The sequence below is a fragment of the Bidens hawaiensis genome, unplaced genomic scaffold (assembly GCF_021521415.1).
Source record: "Bidens hawaiensis isolate Kalapana, Puna unplaced genomic scaffold, B.hawaiensis_p1.1 tig00036906_1, whole genome shotgun sequence".
In the NCBI taxonomy this organism is placed as follows: Eukaryota; Viridiplantae; Streptophyta; class Magnoliopsida; order Asterales; family Asteraceae; genus Bidens; species Bidens hawaiensis.
In genome coordinates, this window is record NW_027496451.1 from 40,711 (window position 1) to 62,561 (window position 21,851).

A 21,851-nucleotide genomic window follows, 5' to 3' on the forward strand; every position below is an offset into this window, starting at 1 on the left:
AATGAACTCGTTGAATAATGAAAATGTTTAGTTTTATAAATAAACCTAACGTTTTTTGAAAATATAAAATATGTTTTGTAAAAGCAATTAGAGAAATCATTAAACAAAATATATATAAAAAGAACTTTAAAAAGTATGTATAATTAATAGGAGAGAGAGGCGGGAAGAAAAAATTAAAATGCATTAAGAGAATGACATGTGGCATAAGAAACTTTTATTTATTATATTGTATAGATACTAAATATCGTCAAATTTTAGCAAGCTAGTCGATGTTACAGTGGCGAAGCTTTGACATCAATATCAAGTAGGTTGTACTCAATATGTATAAAAAAGTTCATAGACTAGAGGGAGACGGGCTCAAATTTTCGGTCAGAAACGAGTGAATTAACACCATGTATAAAAATGTTCGGCTGAAAAATGATAAATTTACACTGCCGAGCAAATAAATGGAGGAGGCCGGGCTCAAAATTTTTGTCGGAAACGGGTAAATTTACGCTATGTATAAAAATTTTGGGGCAAAAAATAATAAACTTACACTAACAAGCAAAAACCCCAAGGGGAGCGGACTCAAAGTTTCAACCAAAACGGGTAAATGTACACTATGTATACACAATTTCGGCCAAAAAGGGATGACTTTACACCAAAAAGCGAAAAAACGGAGGGGGTCGGGGCCACTCCTGACCCCAACTAAGCTTCGTCCCTGTCTGAGAACTCTCAAAAATTTAAAGACCCGGGCGAATGAAAAATAGGGCCGCTAAATTTTATTTAAAGGATGTCAATACTAGGATTTGAACTGAAAACTTTTTTTCTTTTTCGTATGATAGTTTTTTCATTGCACAAATAGTCACTTGGTATGCTTTTGTTTTTAAATAAATTTATATATAAAGTTTTATATGGTTTTTTAAATAATAATGGGGCCTTCATGCAGAGCATAACCTTGGACATTCACCCACCTCGGCCCTCCCTTGAGCCAGCCCGACATGTATTATATGCATATTCTAAGTGATGATATTTACACCTACAAATTACACGTATTCTGCATGATATATGTACTCAAGACGCATGATGTATTTGTGGTCATCTACAGAATGTTTTTAGTTGGAAACCATAACACATGACTAATCACTAGACAAAGTATAGTTGTAAGAATGTTATGGCATATAATTAACTTTTCAAATTCATAAATAATAGTTTTTCCCTTTTATGAATGGTGGACTGGTGAGGTTGACTCAAGTATTTAGGTCTATACGAAAAATTACAAAGAAAACCAACCATATATTATTTATTCTTTTTGGTGTGTTTGCAAGTTGGGCTTATGTTGGGTATCATAGATCCATAGATGTAAGCATTAGTGTACCTAAACGGACAAGATAAGTACATGGGCTGAAGCCCAGCCCCTGTGTTGAGTATTGCTAGTTGCTACTAGAAGTGAAAAAGAAAACTGATTTGTGATTTAAAATCCCTTTATAATCGGATACGATCCAAACTGATATATAGATAACGAACAAACTCAACTGTCAGTGTCTAGCTAACTTTGACTAACTAACGGTACTAACAGAAACATAACGGAAGTAAACTTTACACAATCCGATCCCAGGTTACTAACAATTTAGATTATTTTATTCAAAACCGGTTTAGATTATAACCACTTTGGATTAAATCCGGTTTCATGTTACTAAAGAAACGGTTTTTGCACCTTTAGCTGCTATTCTAAAATCAGCTCAATAAGATTACTTCTTTTGGAAAAATAAATAAAGCACCTTTTTTTTAAATAGTTTAGAAAAATAAACAAAATAATTATTTTTCGTTACACCCATTTCATATCTCAAATTGACCTGATTGCAATGGATTTAACTAAACGGTGTAGCAATATGCCAATATGATTATGGATAAAAAAAATGTATGCTTATGCTGTATTCAAACATGCGATTAAAAATTGTATATTATAAAATTTTGGTTGCTTCACTTGCTTGTTATATATGCAATTGACCAAACTAAAGCCGAAACTTTTTTTCAACTAGACTTGTTACAAAGTAAAACAAAAATATTGTTAAAATTATGTATACGGGCATATAAGTCGTCATTTTTTTATCCGTCGAATTGCTAGTATTTAATTTGTATAATTAGTTTCCCAAAGGAACGTTCAATTCTAACTCTAAAGTCACGGTCCATATTTGAGAAGTGCAGTGGCCTAACATACAATAAAAATTCGTCGTTTTAATAAAAAAACTTTAATAAATTCAACTTGGATTCACACTTCTAGAGTTAGTGATTGGCCGCACTGATATAACCTTATTTTTCAATAAATCAACTGAATTGTTTAAATCCAAGAAAGATATATTAGATTGTTTAAACTGAATAGTTAATTTGATATAGTATTATCCCTATAGTTTATTATAGTGTCATTCTCATCAAATTGTTTACTTGTATAATTATTAGAAAAATGGAGTTGAATCCAAGCACAAGTTAGCATTTAACACTTAACACTGAATGATTGAGCGTACAAGGTAGGGATGAGATTGATATCGATACTGAAAATCGTTAAAAATGGGTATCGGTACCAAAAATGTTATGTACACTACCAGTACCAAGTTAAAAAAAATGGTAAAATACGATACTTATCTGATCCTGAAACCTTAAAGGGGGGTGGGGTACCGAATTGGCAATATGATAGTACGATACCAGTATCCGGTACCATTTGCTCATTCAGAGTGAAAGATTGGAAGGTGATGTTTTGTAAAAGGTGGGCCTTTGTCTTTATGTTTGATAGTGAACACTGGAACTCTGGAAGTAATGGGTGGCTGGGGATCGAATTGCTTACAAGGTGGTGCAGGATACTGTTCTACGTCGACAACCATCTGATTATTACCCCACTTCTATACTGTATAACGTGAACTCGCCCACTATTTGTTTCATTGACTTCATTACATATAATATATTTATCATTTCTATTAATCTATTAAAAATATGTAAAATTATAGACTGTAGACTTACAGCTATGAACGTTGTAAAATGAAATGTAAATTTATTTACTTTCACGTTTTTATCAAAAATCACTTGAGAAAACTGTACAAAAAGATACACTAATTGGTTTTCTTTTTGGGCATTAAAATTTTAAAAACAATAATGTTTTTTTCTGAACAACCAATGTGATATTAAAACATGTGGTTAGAAAAGGCTAACCAAACTCTTATTCAACTAATAGACTTTACATTGTCAAAGATTCCAATTAGAATTTTGTTTTTATTTTTTATGACGAAGATACGATTAATAAAAGGTTGCTATTATATTTATTATATTATCAGTTAATATACATGTAAAAAGTTGATAGTCAACATTGCCAAAAAAGAGTTATCAATCACATTAAAACCAATTTATGGCACTCTAACTAACTTTTCCTACATCATGTTTAAAGAATCGTATTTATTGGGTGTTGTAAGAGTATGGTACTAAACCCGGTTTTACGACCCTAAATTTATTATGTTTGGCTTATTTTATTATATGGACTAATACAATGTTATTGGGCTGAGGGGGTTTTGTGGAGGTAACCCTAACTGGGCTAGGCCCATTAGGGTACCATGATGGTGGCCATGAGGCTCCCTATATAAGGAGGTCTCCACCTCCTTATTAAAGGGGTCATGCTCAATAAGAGCCACCACCATAACCATTTTTGTGTCTGTAAACAAGAGATCCTCGAGATTTCTTAGCAGTCACCTCCACACCCCCAAAAGGCCATTGCAGGTCTCAAGCAACTGGAGAAGAAGATCAAGGCGTGGTTCGTTCATCTCGAAATCCGTGGGAACATCGTCATGGATCAGGTCAGATTCATTTCATGTTTCTACATTTGGCGCCATCCGTGGGACGGCAACGAACTACCCTTCGATTTTCGTCTCGGTTCTCAGATCTCTCCCAAGAAAAACCCAGATCTGGAAGTTTACAGAAAGAGGCTTCAAGATTCGTTCTATTAAAGCTCAAAAAGATCCATAGATCTAAAAGATGCTTCCAGATCTGTGCAAAAATGAAGCTGAAAAAGATTTGTAGATCCAAAAAAGAAACTACCTGATTCGGATGATCAAGCCTCCGGATCTGTGATGGTTTTAAATTCTCTCCACTCCAAGCTTCAGATCTATCTAGATCTGGTTTACAGATCTAGATCTAGATTACAGACTTGGATTTTAGGTTTAAAATTACAGATCTAACTCTCAAATTGCAGATCCAAAAATTACAAGACTTCCGCCGCCATGCACGCGCGCCCGCGGATTCTCACTCCGCAGCCATGTATGCGCTCCCGCGGAAACCAACATGTGGGTTGGAAGACGACTCCATGCCTTTGGCGCAGAAGACTCCTCCGCCATGCATGCGCGTTCGCAAAAACCCACCATGCGGGTCAAAAGACGACTCCAGGCCTTTGCTTTTGCGCAGAAGACTTCACCGCCATGCATGCGCGCCCGCGAGTCACCACTCAGCCACCATGCAAGGGCAATGTGGAGGATCAAGATTCTGCTACCATGCATGCGCGCCACCGGAGATCAAGTCTCCGCTTCCATGCATGCGCAGTGCCGAAGATCAAGACTTCGCCACCATGCATGCGCGCCCGCGAGTCACCACTCCGCCACCATGCAAGGGCAATGTGGAGGATCAAGATTCTGCTACCATGCATGCGCGCCACCGGAGATCAAGTCTCCGCTTCCATGCATGCGCAGTGCCGAAGATCAAGACTTCGCCACCATGCATGTGCGCCCACGAGTCACCACTCCGCCGCCATGCATGCGCATTACCAAGGATAAAGATTCCGCTGCCATGCATGCGCCAGCGGATCAACATTCCACCACCTATGAAAGATTCCAACGCCATGCATGTGCACTCAACTCCCGCCATGCATGCGCGCTCAACTCTCGGCATGCATACGCGCCCGCGAGTCACGACTCCGCCGCCATGCATGTGCGAGCTTGATTTTGATTTCGCATACATGTTTCACACTTCCCTTTATAAATTTTGAGCAATATGACAACATTGTATTGACATCAAACTAAAAATAAAGCGAAGTAAAACATACATGCGCGAGCTTCAAGCTCAGACGCGTTGACGAGTCTTAACTCTAAAACGTCAGGGCCTTAGCCCAATAATATGAGCCTTAGCTCAAATTACTCATTAGCATCCATCCCATGTATTGCGCAGCTGGACCATAAAAATACCTAAGCACAACTAAGGCAAAGCACATGCCAAAGCATAGTTGTTAAGGTCTCAGGTCGGGGCCGCGCATGGGATTATAATGGATATAGGCAGAGTAACGCATACTGACACGTAAAGGCTAAAAAACTCATAATTCCCTATAATAAATGCACGATAACGTCGCGCAAAAGAGGAATAATGAAAGGGCAAGGCACGTGTCAACATATTCAGAATATCGCAAAATAACTTGAAATATGACAACTGTTAAGGATTAAATAAAAATAATTTCCTTACAACCTTGTTCAAGTTTCAATGTGTAAACATATCTTATATTCAAACAAGCACACGCATGCGCCACCGCGGTTCAGTACATCGCCACCACGCATGCGCCACCGCGGTTCAATACATTTCCACCATACACGCGCACAGCCGCGGATTAACATTCCGTCAACATTCATACGCGCCACGACAAGTGAACCTCGCCACCGCGTAATGTCATTGCGCCACCACGCGTACACGCCACCGCGGGTAACCATCTAGCCGCCATAATGCATGCCACCATGCATGAGTTTCACCGCTATGAAGCAGCAGCGCGCCATCATGCATGCGCGCTAGCGCCGAGCGCACGAAAGGTCTGACATAACGTCTCCATCTCTGATGCATGTCAACAACCAACCAACCACGTGCATTGACGATTCGTTTTAACCAAATGGATGGAATTTCGCGCAACGCGCGTACAAGAAAAGAAAAAGAAAAAAGAAAAAAAACAAGCCCTATTGAAAAAGCAAACTAGTCTAATATCTATCTTATCTCGCTCGCGCGAGACAAGACACATTAGACTGGGGGGCTTGAAGGGGTATGCACCCGCCTTAACATCGAGGGGGCGGGTCAACTCACAAGATATAGATGAGGCTTAAAATCAGGATGTCATGAAGACACAAAGCCAAAACCTATGCGCGTGGCGCATATCACATATGCTCACGCATCACATATGCTCACGCATATCACATGTGCTCGCGCATCACATATGCTCGCATATCACATATGCTCACGCATATCACATGCTCACGCATCACATATGCTCACGCATATCACATGCTCACGCATCACATATGCTCGCGCATCACATATGCTCGCGCATATCACATCTGCGCATGGCGCATATCACATATGCTCACGCATATCACATATGCTCGCGCATCACATATGCTCGCGCATATCACATCTGCGCATGGCGCATATCACATGCTCACGCATATCACATATGCTCGCGCATATCACATATGCTCTCGCGTATCACATATGCTCACGCGTATCACATCTGCGCGTGAGAATAAAGAGAAGACATTGCGCATCCCCAGGGTAGGCGCATCACATATGCTCACGCATACCACATCTGTGCGTGGCGCATATCACATGCTCACGCATACCACATCTGTGCGTGGCGCATCACATGCTCACACATCACATATGCTCACGTGTATCACATATGCTCACGCATATCACATCTGCGCGTGAGAATAAAGAGAAGACCTTGCGCATCCCAATGGTAGGCGCATCACATATGCTCACGCATACCACATCTGTGCGTAGCGCATATCACATATGCTCACGCATCACGTATGCTCACGCATATCACATCTGCGCATGGCGCATATCACATATGCTCACGCATATCACATCTGCGCGTGAGAATAAAGAAAACCTTGCGCAGGCCGCGCGTAAGCGACACAACAAATGAGAACAGTCTAATCCAAATCAGGATAAGGACAATCATGATTGTACTCATCAGACGAGACAATATTATAATCCAAATCAACAAATGAGTCACTCTCCACTCTTCAGACAACCTTCCAGAAGGTATCTTTTAAGGAATAAAGAATGTGCTGGTGTTGACAAGCTGCCGGTGGACAACTCAGCAAAGCCCATGTGCCACCACGTGATGGCACATGGGTCAGGTGAAATACCTTGGTCAGAGAATAATCAATGAAAAAGCACCAGGTGTCCTAAGTACACGTGGCGCGAAGCAATAGGAGGAGGCCAAAAAGGCCATAATTGGGTCTGAGCCCAATCATTGGAAATCCTAATACTATAAATACCACACCACCTCAACAGTTGATCGCCACCGTGAATGCGCATCGCTAAACAACACACCGCCATCATGCTTGCGGATCACCACTACGCAATCACGTCGCAAAAGAACACTGTGCCACATGCGTGGGCGCCGTCGCTTAACAACACCGCGTCATTATGAAGACCACCATGTTTCTTTAATCCGTTCACGGCGTGTCAACCGCTTTCCCATGCGTGTAGGTGGACAAAAACAGGCACGGCAGAGTAACACACGCCACCGCGGATCACATACAAACTAGCATACCAACAGCGCCATTGTAGCGCAACAGCGCCACGATAGCAAGGTGGAATACAAGCCACGTCGCATGCGCGCCACCGCGGATCAACATTCTGCCACCGCAGTCGCAGATCAATCCTTCGCCATGCATGCGCGCTCAACTCCCGCCATGCATGCGCGCTCAACTCCCGCCATGCATGCGCGCTCAATCCTTCGCCATGCATGCGCGCTCAACTTCCGCCATGCATGCGCGCTCAACTTTCAGCCGCTATGCATGCGCGCCCGCGGATCACCACTCCGCCGCCATGCATACGCGACCTTGGATCATCACTCCGCCTCCATGCATGCGCGCACCGCAGACCAACACTCCGTTAGGCGAACACCGATCACCGCGGATCATTATGAACGCCGCGGGTCACCTATGAACATTCGCAGGTCACTAATGCAAGTCAGTGGATAAAAACGACGCGGCACGTGAATGTTACAGGTTTTCCAACAAAAAGGAATTAATTTTCAAAATTTCAAAAGGGCCCCTAAACTTTTGCTATTATATTTATTATGATAATAAAGTAAGGGTTTAGATATTGACATTCTACCCCCTCAGGTTACTACAAGTATAACAAGGAAACCTCCCTCAATCAGAAAGGATGCTCGTGTCAGAGACGTGGAATACTTGTAGCCAAATCCCAGAACGCTAACAATAGCACATGCTTGGTTACAAATTCCTCAAGTAAGTGAATTATTTCACAAGTTTTTACAAAACCTCAAACTTTTTGCCTATATTGATTTTGGTTTAACAATCAAAATAAAACAAAACGAAAAGTATGAGTACATAAGATTTGCATGAAATGGCACAAAAATTGTGCTTATATTAATGCAGAACACACGGCTACGCGCCGAATACATAGGATTGGGAATCCTTACAAACCCACACAGCTATGCACCAAATAATAGGTTGGGCTCACCTCATAATTCGCCTATGGAAGACGTCCTAATTATAGGTGGGGAATCCTTATAAACCCATACGGCTATAGCGCCAAACTTAAAGGTTGGGAATCCTCATAAACTCAAACGGCCACGCGCCAACGTAGGTTGGGCACACCTCATAATTTGCCCGAGGATGGGAACCTTGTAATACATCCACTTTTAGTTTATATGTTTTTGCAGGTTCGGCTACGAGCCGCACAAGCACCTATGACACATTATTATTATCTGGCCGTTTGTGCCTCCATTATTGTTTTGAAGACAAGCCAGGATAGTCATCCTGGGTAGAAGAGGCCCTTGTGGGCCAGTCATTATCATCATATTATAGCTCATAAGCCGCAACTCGCGCATGCTTCATTATTTTATAGCTCGTAAGTCGCCTCGAGCGCAAGCTTCATTATTCTATAGCTCGTAAGTCGCCTCGCGCGCAAGCTTCATTATTTTTATAGCTCGTAAGTCGCCTCGCGCGCAAGCTTCATTATTTTTATAGCTCGTAAGTCGCCTCGCGCGCAAGCTTCATTATTTTTATAGCTCGTAAGTCGCCTCGCGCAAACTATTAAGCATTATTATCGAGATGCGCGCTCTATCTTTTATCAGGCCCCGCGCCACTATTGTTATGATGCGTGCTATATCTTATTCATGCCAGTGCACCATCATTATCATAAGGATCACAACATGTCACCATCATGGAGAAAACCTCTCAAACTCAAAGACAATAAAGACAAGGCCGAAAAAAAGGGAAAAAACCGCCTCATGTCCTAACACACCTTATAAAGTCCAGCGCTCCACCTAAACGCTTGCACGCCTAGGAGCAACACTGGACTTGGGGGGCTTGTAGGGGTATGGTACTAAACCCGGTTTTACGACCCTAAATTTATTATGTTTGGCTTATTTTATTATATGGACTAATACAATGTTATTGGGCTGAGGGGGTTTTGTGGAGGTAACCCTAACTGGGCTAGGCCCATTAGGGTACCATGATGGTGGCCATGAGGCTCCCTATATAAGGAGGTCTCCACCTCCTTATTAAAGGGGTCATGCTCAATAAGAGCCACCACCATAACCATTTTTGTGTCTGTAAACAAGAGATCCTCGAGATTTCTTAGCAGTCACCTCCACACCCCCAAAAGGCCATTGCAGGTCTCAAGCAACTGGAGAAGAAGATCAAGGCGTGGTTCGTTCATCTCGAAATCCGTGGGAACATCGTCATGGATCAGGTCAGATTCATTTCATGTTTCTACATTTGGCGCCATCCGTGGGACGGCAACGAACTACCCTTCGATTTTCGTCTCGGTTCTCAGATCTCTCCCAAGAAAAACCCAGATCTGGAAGTTTACAGAAAGAGGCTTCAAGATTCGTTCTATTAAAGCTCAAAAAGATCCATAGATCTAAAAGATGCTTCCAGATCTGTGCAAAAATGAAGCTGAAAAAGATTTGTAGATCCAAAAAAGAAACTACCTGATTCGGATGATCAAGCCTCCGGATCTGTGATGGTTTTAAATTCTCTCCACTCCAAGCTTCAGATCTATCTAGATCTGGTTTACAGATCTAGATCTAGATTACAGACTTGGATTTTAGGTTTAAAATTACAGATCTAACTCTCAAATTGCAGATCCAAAAATTACAAGACTTCCGCCGCCATGCACGCGCGCCCGCGGATTCTCACTCCGCAGCCATGTATGCGCTCCCGCGGAAACCAACATGTGGGTTGGAAGACGACTCCATGCCTTTGGCGCAGAAGACTCCTCCGCCATGCATGCGCGTTCGCAAAAACCCACCATGCGGGTCAAAAGACGACTCCAGGCCTTTGCTTTTGCGCAGAAGACTTCACCGCCATGCATGCGCGCCCGCGAGTCACCACTCAGCCACCATGCAAGGGCAATGTGGAGGATCAAGATTCTGCTACCATGCATGCGCGCCACCGGAGATCAAGTCTCCGCTTCCATGCATGCGCAGTGCCGAAGATCAAGACTTCGCCACCATGCATGCGCGCCCGCGAGTCACCACTCCGCCACCATGCAAGGGCAATGTGGAGGATCAAGATTCTGCTACCATGCATGCGCGCCACCGGAGATCAAGTCTCCGCTTCCATGCATGCGCAGTGCCGAAGATCAAGACTTCGCCACCATGCATGTGCGCCCACGAGTCACCACTCCGCCGCCATGCATGCGCATTACCAAGGATAAAGATTCCGCTGCCATGCATGCGCCAGCGGATCAACATTCCACCACCTATGAAAGATTCCAACGCCATGCATGTGCACTCAACTCCCGCCATGCATGCGCGCTCAACTCTCGGCATGCATACGCGCCCGCGAGTCACGACTCCGCCGCCATGCATGTGCGAGCTTGATTTTGATTTCGCATACATGTTTCACACTTCCCTTTATAAATTTTGAGCAATATGACAACATTGTATTGACATCAAACTAAAAATAAAGCGAAGTAAAACATACATGCGCGAGCTTCAAGCTCAGACGCGTTGACGAGTCTTAACTCTAAAACGTCAGGGCCTTAGCCCAATAATATGAGCCTTAGCTCAAATTACTCATTAGCATCCATCCCATGTATTGCGCAGCTGGACCATAAAAATACCTAAGCACAACTAAGGCAAAGCACATGCCAAAGCATAGTTGTTAAGGTCTCAGGTCGGGGCCGCGCATGGGATTATAATGGATATAGGCAGAGTAACGCATACTGACACGTAAAGGCTAAAAAACTCATAATTCCCTATAATAAATGCACGATAACGTCGCGCAAAAGAGGAATAATGAAAGGGCAAGGCACGTGTCAACATATTCAGAATATCGCAAAATAACTTGAAATATGACAACTGTTAAGGATTAAATAAAAATAATTTCCTTACAACCTTGTTCAAGTTTCAATGTGTAAACATATCTTATATTCAAACAAGCACACGCATGCGCCACCGCGGTTCAGTACATCGCCACCACGCATGCGCCACCGCGGTTCAATACATTTCCACCATACACGCGCACAGCCGCGGATTAACATTCCGTCAACATTCATACGCGCCACGACAAGTGAACCTCGCCACCGCGTAATGTCATTGCGCCACCACGCGTACACGCCACCGCGGGTAACCATCTAGCCGCCATAATGCATGAGTTTCACCGCTATGAAGCAGCAGCGCGCCATCATGCATGCGAGCTAGCGCCGAGCGCACGAAAGGTCTGACATAACGTCTCCATCTCTGATGCATGTCAACAACCAACCAACCACGTGCATTGACGATTCGTTTTAACCAAATGGATGGAATTTCGCGCAACGCGCGTACAAGAAAAGAAAAAGAAAAAAGAAAAAAAACAAGCCCTATTGAAAAAGCAAACTAGTCTAATATCTATCTTATCTCGCTCGCGCGAGACAAGACACATTAGACTGGGGGGCTTGAAGGGGTATGCACCCGCCTTAACATCGAGGGGGCGGGTCAACTCACAAGATATAGATGAGGCTTAAAATCAGGATGTCATGAAGACACAAAGCCAAAACCTATGCGCGTGGCGCATATCACATATGCTCACGCATCACATATGCTCACGCATATCACATGTGCTCGCGCATCACATATGCTCGCATATCACATATGCTCACGCATATCACATGCTCACGCATCACATATGCTCACGCATCACATATGCTCACGCATATCACATGCTCACGCATCACATATGCTCGCGCATCACATATGCTCGCGCATATCACATCTGCGCATGGCGCATATCACATATGCTCACGCATATCACATATGCTCGCGCATCACATATGCTCGCGCATATCACATCTGCGCATGGCGCATATCACATGCTCACGCATATCACATATGCTCGCGCATATCACATATGCTCTCGCGTATCACATATGCTCACGCGTATCACATCTGCGCGTGAGAATAAAGAGAAGACATTGCGCATCCCCAGGGTAGGCGCATCACATATGCTCACGCATACCACATCTGTGCGTGGCGCATATCACATGCTCACGCATACCACATCTGTGCGTGGCGCATCACATGCTCACAACCTTATTTTTCAATAAATCAACTGAATTGTTTAAATCCAAGAAAGATATATTAGATTGTTTAAACTGAATAGTTAATTTGATATAGTATTATCCCTATAGTTTATTATAGTGTCATTCTCATCAAATTGTTTACTTGTATAATTATTAGAAAAATGGAGTTGAATCCAAGCACAAGTTAGCATTTAACACTTAACACTGAATGATTGAGCGTACAAGGTAGGGATGAGATTGATATCGATACTGAAAATCGTTAAAAATGGGTATCGGTACCAAAAATGTTATGTACACTACCAGTACCAAGTTAAAAAAAATGGTAAAATACGATACTTATCTGATCCTGAAACCTTAAAGGGGGGGGGGTACCGAATTGGCAATATGATAGTACGATACCAGTATCCGGTACCATTTGCTCATTCAGAGTGAAAGATTGGAAGGTGATGTTTTGTAAAAGGTGGGCCTTTGTCTTTATGTTTGATAGTGAACACTGGAACTCTGGAAGTAATGGGTGGCTGGGGATCGAATTGCTTACAAGGTGGTGCAGGATACTGTTCTACGTCGACAACCATCTGATTATTACCCCACTTCTATACTGTATAACGTGAACTCGCCCACTATTTGTTTCATTGACTTCATTACATATAATATATTTATCATTTCTATTAATCTATTAAAAATATGTAAAATTATAGACTGTAGACTTACAGCTATGAACGTTGTAAAATGAAATGTAAATTTATTTACTTTCACGTTTTTATCAAAAATCACTTGAGAAAACTGTACAAAAAGATACACTAATTGGTTTTCTTTTTGGGCATTAAAATTTTAAAAACAATAATGTTTTTTTCTGAACAACCAATGTGATATTAAAACATGTGGTTAGAAAAGGCTAACCAAACTCTTATTCAACTAATAGACTTTACATTGTCAAAGATTCCAATTAGAATTTTGTTTTTATTTTTTATGACGAAGATACGATTAATAAAAGGTTGCTATTATATTTATTATATTATCAGTTAATATACATGTAAAAAGTTGATAGTCAACATTGCCAAAAAAGAGTTATCAATCACATTAAAACCAATTTATGGCACTCTAACTAACTTTTCCTACATCATGTTTAAAGAATCGTATTTATTGGGTGTTGTAAGAGTATGGTACTAAACCCGGTTTTACGACCCTAAATTTATTATGTTTGGCTTATTTTATTATATGGACTAATACAATGTTATTGGGCTGAGGGGGTTTTGTGGAGGTAACCCTAACTGGGCTAGGCCCATTAGGGTACCATGATGGTGGCCATGAGGCTCCCTATATAAGGAGGTCTCCACCTCCTTATTAAAGGGGTCATGCTCAATAAGAGCCACCACCATAACCATTTTTGTGTCTGTAAACAAGAGATCCTCGAGATTTCTTAGCAGTCACCTCCACACCCCCAAAAGGCCATTGCAGGTCTCAAGCAACAGGAGAAGAAGATCAAGGCGTGGTTCGTTCATCTCGAAATCCGTGGGAACATCGTCATGGATCAGGTCAGATTCATTTCATGTTTTTATAGGTGTCACTTATTTTAATGTTGTACAACCCAAATGGTTTAGGTAAGGCAGTCAAAATTTCATTTAAGAAGTGATAAAAATTTTGATTCAAGTCTAACATGTGACAAAAAAAGAATGATATATGTTAAATTATAAGGTTTTCTCACATATGATAGGTTTTCTTATAATGATGGTCTCTGTGTCAGGACTGATGTAGCTCTCATTGGATACGTGTCATCCTAGCACCTCACAATTCCATACATGATTCAATAGTTTTAGGGTGATAATTAAATCAACTTTCATAAACAGTTAAATAACTGATTCAATATAAGTATTATATTGCCATTAAAGAACATTAGGTACACCTTGAATATGTCCATTTTTCTATTATATAATCAATAAGATATATGAGTTTAAGTGTTTAATGGATTTAAAAGAATTCAAATATGGATATACTTTTTTAGAGATTGGTGGCATTATTATTTGTAGGTGACAGCCAACTTTTGGGTATTATATTAAAAAATGAAAAAAAAAAAAAGGCTAAACTGCTTGAATCATCAAAGACGTGGAACATTAGACCCCCAAGGATTAAATCTTATTTCCATCTAACGTGTGCTATTTCTTATCTTGATTATATTTTATTTACAAATTGATAGGATATTTATTAGTTAAATTGACTATCAAACTTATTGCGGAGAGACAATTCAAGTTATTTGTCTCTCAAGATCAAATATTTAAAAACTTAAATCGACTCAAGATTAAAGGTGTTTTTAAGTTGAATTCAGTCATTAATCTTTATTGCTAGGCATGCCGTGCTAAAGGCAGAAGCAGGAAAAATTGCTAAGCACGAGAAGGCGTGTGTGGAGAATCAACACGTCTTCATTTCTTTTGCTTTTGACACATTTGGGTCTCTTGCCCCCGATGCTGTTGCGTTTCTAAAAAGAGTTAAGCGGGTCGTGCACATTAACTCATCGACGCTGAAGAACGATAACTTTGTTTTCAGTATGATCGGTTTTGCCATTCAAAAGGGGATGGCAGCGCAGCTTGTTGCCCGCTTACCTGCCTCTTTATTGTAATTGGAACTATTTTTAATATAAAGGTATCAATCGAGTAAAGATACCGTGAAAATAAAAAAAAAACTATAAATGTTACATATGTTTTTTAAATTTATCTTTTTTAAAGATCAATATCATAGTGCAAGCGATATTTCTTTCAAATAGTCATAACAATTTATCATATCCTATTAATCAAGTTCAAATCCGTCTATTGCTTATATATTTTAAATCACACATATGAACTATTTTAAACCTCCTGACCAGTGGCCACCCCACCAAAATAGTGTTCCCTAAATACCTCAACAAATATGTAACAAAATAAGATAATAATTAGACCATAATAAGTTAAATTCAGAAAATCACACATTTTCATTTCAGTCACTGTCTCCACCTCACAGTCACCGGATCTTTAACAACCCCATTTTCCGACCATCGGAATACATCAAACCTATCTATAATATCTTTTCTTTTCTTTCTTTCCCTCCATTATTTTATAATTATTAAACAAAGGTACTCTCTTTATTTTCTAATCCCTAATTTTGCTTACTCATTTATCCATTAAAATGTCAATGCGAATGAAGAAAGTTGAAAAAATATCATAATCATGGAGACTCATTTTATAACATTATTATTGTTATTATCCTTACTGTTCATCACTACATTACAACAACCACCACAGCCACCTGGTGTTTCTATATTCCGGGCAGAACGGGCAGCTCTGCTGCAACTTAGGTCATCACTAGGGTTAAGATCAAAGCAATGGCCGATTAAATCCAACCCATGTACAAATTGGGCGGGAATTACCTGCCTAAACGGTACCGTTACCCGAATCAACATCTCCGGGTTTAGGCGAACCCGAATTGGAAGCCGAAACCCCCAATTTTCGGTCGGTTCACTCGCGAACTTAACCAATTTGATTTCATTCAATGCTTCCAGATTCCCACTTCCAGGTTTAATACCTAATGAATTTGGGATTCAACTTCAAAAGCTTCAAGTTCTTGATCTTAGGTTTTGTGAAATCATTGGTGCTATACCTGCTACTATTGGGAATTTGTCTAGTATTATGGAACTGTATTTATCCGACAACGCGTTAACGGGCTCTGTTCCGGATAGCTTAGGGGGGTTATCGCGTCTTTCGGTTCTTGATCTGTCGAGAAACATGCTCACCGGGTTAATCCCTTCGTCGTTTGGATTGTTAGTTAATCTTTATTCACTTAACATGTCGATAAATTACTTATCTGGTGTTGTTCCGGAATCGTTCCAGAACTTATTAAAACTTCAGTTTTTGAATCTTTCTGGTAATAGTTTTTCTTCGCAATTGCCTGTACAGTTAGGTAATATTAGTACCTTAGTTTTTCTTGATCTGGGTTCCAATTCGTTTACCGGGACGTTACCGTTAGAGTTCGGGAGATTAACGAAGTTACGGAGTTTGGTTTTGAATCGTAATAACTTTACTGGTAATCTTCCTGATGAGTTATTAAATCTTCCTGCTTTGACTTTTCTTGATGCATCTGATAATAATTTCGCTGGTTTGTTACCGAATCTTGGTTTTGATGGTAATTTGACTACTTTCCCATCTCGGGTGTTGAATCTTTCGCGTAATATGTTTTATGGAAACTTAACGTCGGTTTCGAGAACGTTTAGTTCGGTGGATTTGTCTTATAATTATTTGCAAGGCAAGAAACCTGATGACACGCGTGGGGTTTTTTTGTTAAACCGAAACTGCTTTCGTAACACGACAAATCAAAGAAGCGTGCAAGAATGCGCAGCGTTTTATGCTTCAAACGGTTTACCGTTTGACACGTTGTCACCGCCTCATGTTGGTCATAAACGTAACAGAAAGTGGATTCTACTGGCGGCAGTTTTAGGCGGTGCTGGATTTATTATACTTCTTGTAGTTGTCTTGATACTAGTGCTCATATGCTGTCAGAAAAAACGTAAAGTTTCTCAAAGAGGAACCGTTGTGGGACCCTCCACCGTGGCGGTGCCTACATCTCCGGTGGCGGCGTTGGATGTATCTAATTTGGGAGTTGTATTTACTTATCAGCAGCTTCTTGCAGCCACTGGTAACTTTAGTGATGTGAATTTGGTCAAACGTGGTCATTCAGGTGATCTTTTTAAGGGTGTTGTTGAGGGTGGCATTATTGTAATTATTAAGAGATTTGAGGTGGGGTCCGGGGCGAGCGAATTGGATTTGTTTGGCAAGGTGTCTCATCCTAGATTGGTGCCACTTTTGGGGCATTGTTTGGGGGATGAAAATGGGAAATTTGTTGTTTATAAATACATGCCAAATGGCGATTTGGCGAGTTCTTTGTATAGGAAAACTGATCAAGATGATGACGGTTTACAGTCATTGGATTGGATTACTAGATTGAAGATCGCGTTAGGAACTGCTGAAGCGCTTTCTTACTTTCATCATGAATGTACTCCACCCCTTATTCACAGGTATAATAAGTATATATATTATGTTAAATCAGGCCTCTTTTTTAATATTGTTATTTTTTGGTTAAACAAAGAGATGTTCAAGCTAGCAGTATACTTCTTGATGATAAATATGAGGTGCGATTAGGGAGCTTAAGTGAAGTTTGTTTTCAAGGAGACAGTAATTCAAATCGGTTCACTAGGTTGCTCGGATTACCTCAGTAAGTACTCAAAGCCTAATTACATATTTTTTAATATCTTTACATGTGAAAACAAATTCTGTTTTGGTATGATTTCATTTCGCATCAAGATCTAATTTTAGAAAGTTACTGTTTTTATGTGCCGGCATTTGAGCTATGCATGTTTCGGAGATACATTAGTCTAACCCTATAATTCTATATAAAGCATGCACCTTGAAAAGATTTTACTTTTAGTGTATGATGATTTTGATGCTATATAACCTTTTTTTTTAAATAATCATATTTTCAACTCAAAATTTGAGATTGAACATAAATGTGCTCACTTCTGATGATTCTTTGAATACATTTAGATATACATACAGCATACTGGAGATCTGAACTGTTTATGCATAAAATTTGACCTTAATTTAGTGAAGCTATTAAATAGCCTTTTTGCATACACCAAAATATTTGAAAGCATTTCGCTTTATTCAAATATGAGGTTTTAACCAAAAATTTATTTTGTTTTTCTGTAGGACCTCTGAACAAGGTGCTTCTGGTAAGTATTATTTGTCTGCTTTATTCGAGTTGTTTTTCATGTTTTCTGAAGATTCTTTTCTTATATGGGTTAACGTATTCAAAAATATGTAGTTTTTAACTCTTTCTTTTTAAGAAACAAAATATTATCAAATTTATCCCTCACGTTGTTTCTTTCAATCTGATATCGATCCATTATGAGTCTAAAATTGTGCCTTTAATATTAAGTGTAGCAACTGCAACATGTGCCTATGATGTTTACTGTTTCGGGAAAGTATTACTCGAGCTAGTAACGGGCAAAATGGGAATTAGTGCATCAAATGACCCGACCCAAAAAGAATTACTAGAAGGAATACTACAATACATCAACATATACGACAAAGAACTCGTGACAAACATCATAGACCCGTCTTTAATCATAGACGAGGATTTACTAGAAGAAGTGTGGGCCATGGCTGTTGTTGCTAAATCTTGTCTCAACCCGAAGCCCGCCAGAAGACCGCAAATGAGATACGTAGTTAAAGCTTTAGAGAATCCATTAAAGGTGGTGAGAGAAGAAAGTGACAGCTCAGCAAGGTTGAGAACAACTTCTTCTAGAGGTTCTTGGAATGCTGCTTTGTTTAGTAGCTGGCGGCAGAACTCTGCTGACGTGGCGGTGACGGCACCAATGGTGGGGCCCAGTAGTCTTAAACGGTCGGGGACGAGTGGATCACATTCGGGGAGTGGTGGAGATCTTACTTCTTCGTATAGAAAGCAATCGAAAGATGTGTTTCCTGAACCATTGGATGTGCAAGATGAAGATAGATCTAATTCCGCCCATTGATCAACATATCGATTATTATTTATATATATAGAAAATAGATGACGTGTTCTTTTGTTGGTACATTGTACATAGATAGAAAACTCGGGTTCGAAAACCGCAGGTCAATTGTTATATGTTTATTGGTTGAAAGCTGGCGGTTTTTGGTTGTTAGTCGTGGGTTTTTACGGTTGAATTGTAAATTGCAATGGGTTTTTGATTCGATATGTTTCGCGAGAAATAAATTAGATAGTTTTTTTTTCTCAAGTATATCAGTTTTGGTGTGTTTTGTCCAGAAATAAACACAAAAGAGAGTCAACTGGACGAATGGTTCAAAACTTCAGATGGGTCACAAGAAGTCCAAACTCCAAAGCGTATTCATAATTTATTACAGTAAAAAATAATATGTATAGTTTTCAGTTTTGGTAAATTGCAATGGGCCGTTACCTAAACGTTTTTCGCAATACAGGAAAGAGTGTCATTTTGGGCCATTACCCAGCCCAGTAGCCCACTCTACCCACCAACCTTCTCTATTACACATGAACATTTTTGTTACACTTACATACATGTATTATATTATTATCCATCTTCCAAGACCAAATTCTATGAAGAACTCTATTTCGTCTTTTGTGAAGTTCTTGATATTTGGTTATATGATATCGATTCTACATTGCCACGAACATGAAAAGTTTAAGAATAAATTCATGTGTCTCAATCAATTTCATATATACCCTCTCACATAATCTATTTTCTACATAATCTATTTTCAGTGTCTACTGTAATGTAAGTGATACTTTTGCATTTTTTTATAAAATAGTGTCTGCGCCACCCAGGTATTCAACTTTTTTTTCCAATAAGGTCACCAATAATTGAAACTAACTTTTCATATCAACAAGGATATACGTCACTTCGTTTATATAAATTTCAATCAGAAACATGTTGGAAGAAGAAACCACCCATAAAATTTTAGAAAGGCAAACATACCTATGTTAGAGTGGGAAGAGTTGTCCTAGATTATATGTAGTTTTGGAAAGGCAAACATACATATGTAAACTTAGATATAGTTTTGTAAAACACATTAAAAATATGGGTGATGCTAAACATACCCCATCCCCATCCATGTTTACTAAACATACTCCATCCTTTTGGTTTTACATTAATACGATTTAGACTTTTTTATTGTTTTTGTCATTTTGTTATCTTTTATTATCATTATTATTTTTATAAAAACAATTTTATTCTATTTTTATTTAACAACTTTTATTCTATTTATCTTTTTATGTATATTTAAAAGCCTATAATAAAAACATATTTTTTCTTACTTAGAAAAACGCTTTTTTTTTCTTATCTAATAAACATTGTTTTCTTGTTTTAAAAAAATGTTTTTTTTTTCTATACTTGTTTTAATCTTTTTGAAGAGCATTCTTTTTAAATTAAGAGAGTTTACATTCTTTTATAAAAAATCATATTAGTTTTTATAAATAAAAAGGTTAAATAACATACAACTTGATAAACAAATTTGGCTCTTTTCTCAAGTAACATTAACTCATGTATCTAATATAACAAAAAAAATCAAATTGTTTGGAATACGTTTTATAAAAAAAATAAAATAAAAAACTAGCTAGAGAAAACATACAAAACTTTTTAATACATGCAAAAAAATAAACAAACTTTTAATAAGATCTTAATGAAATAAAATAATAAAATCAATAACAAAAATATATAAAAAAATTATAAAAAAAATAAAAACTTAATAGTTTTCTATTTGATATTTTGAGAGAATTATAAAATAAATAAGAGGGACTATAATGTCAATTACAAATGTTAAGGGGAAATGAAAGTTCAGAAAGGGTGTATAGTTAGCAAGTGAGAGGGGTACGTTTAGCCTGACCCTAAAAATATATAAAACTGATGTCCTTACAGCTTTGCTAAACATTTAATATTATTTTGGTGTAAGAAAGTAGCAAATCGGAAGAATACTAAAGTCCAAAATCCAAATATGCATTGTTCATTTATTTGTTGACAGTAGGACCCGAAGTGGAGCCAATGTTGGATACAAGTCCAGTCACTCCACCGGACCACCATGATTCATACAAACAGTGATGCTTCATTTGTTGTACATCATCAACCTTTTGTGTGCCCTACACCTTCAGAACATGTGTAACGGTTGTGAAAAACGTCCGTAACGTCACTACCATCATGTCACATAGGTAAAAAACGTCTCATAAAGAAATCCGTATTGATCGATTTTACTAATTCAATGTCTAAATTAATATTTAAATTATATGAATAATGATTTAGTTAAAGAAATGGGATGATGTGAGTGATGGATGTTTGTTGTAAACAATTAAATTAAATAAAGAAACTGATGCCAGCAAACACGTCACAACCCATTTTCCCTGAAAACACCCAAGTACATAGAGGTGTTTGGGCCATTCTAAAGGGGAAAAATGGATATGAAACGCCCCAATACACATGCTCTTATAAAACAAATTGGAACATGAAATATTTGCATAATAATCCGTTTCTCATAGACCAATATTAGTTGATATTGGTATATTCTCCACCATATAACATAATAATAATATTTTTCTTTCTCTTATTTAATTTTCTTCACCTCTCTTCATCAACGTCACCAATATGTTTTATTTCAGTAATGTTATCTTTCATTAACATCATTAATTCTCTATAAAGCCTAGACGAAGAAGACTGGCACTTGATTTTTGTTGCACGAATTTGATTTACAATTATTTTAAGTTGTGAACGATGCATAAACTAATTACAA

General features: G+C 39.1%; 1 protein-coding gene across 1 annotated transcript; it reads left to right on the top strand.

The window, feature by feature from the left end:
• The first annotated feature begins 15,638 nt into the window (after positions 1-15,638).
• LOC143588942 (putative LRR receptor-like serine/threonine-protein kinase At2g16250) lies at positions 15,639-19,397 on the top strand. Its single transcript, XM_077069828.1, has 4 exons — positions 15,639-17,575; positions 17,647-17,772; positions 18,267-18,293; positions 18,496-19,397. Exons 1-4 carry the CDS (start codon positions 15,735-15,737, stop codon positions 19,088-19,090), a joined length of 2,589 nt encoding a protein of 862 aa, XP_076925943.1. The 5' UTR covers positions 15,639-15,734; the 3' UTR covers positions 19,091-19,397.
• Positions 19,398-21,851: the final 2,454 nt, after the last annotated feature.

Bases quoted from the DNA above. Each gene is read 5' to 3' on its own strand.
- LOC143588942 (XM_077069828.1), top strand. From the start codon at position 15,735: ATGGAGACTCATTTTATAACATTATTATTGTTATTATCCTTACTGTTC. The intron at 17,576-17,646 runs GTATAATAAGTA...GGTTAAACAAAG, and splicing joins ACTCCACCCCTTATTCACAG to AGATGTTCAAGCTAGCAGTA. The intron at 17,773-18,266 runs GTAAGTACTCAA...GTTTTTCTGTAG, and splicing joins AGGTTGCTCGGATTACCTCA to GACCTCTGAACAAGGTGCTT.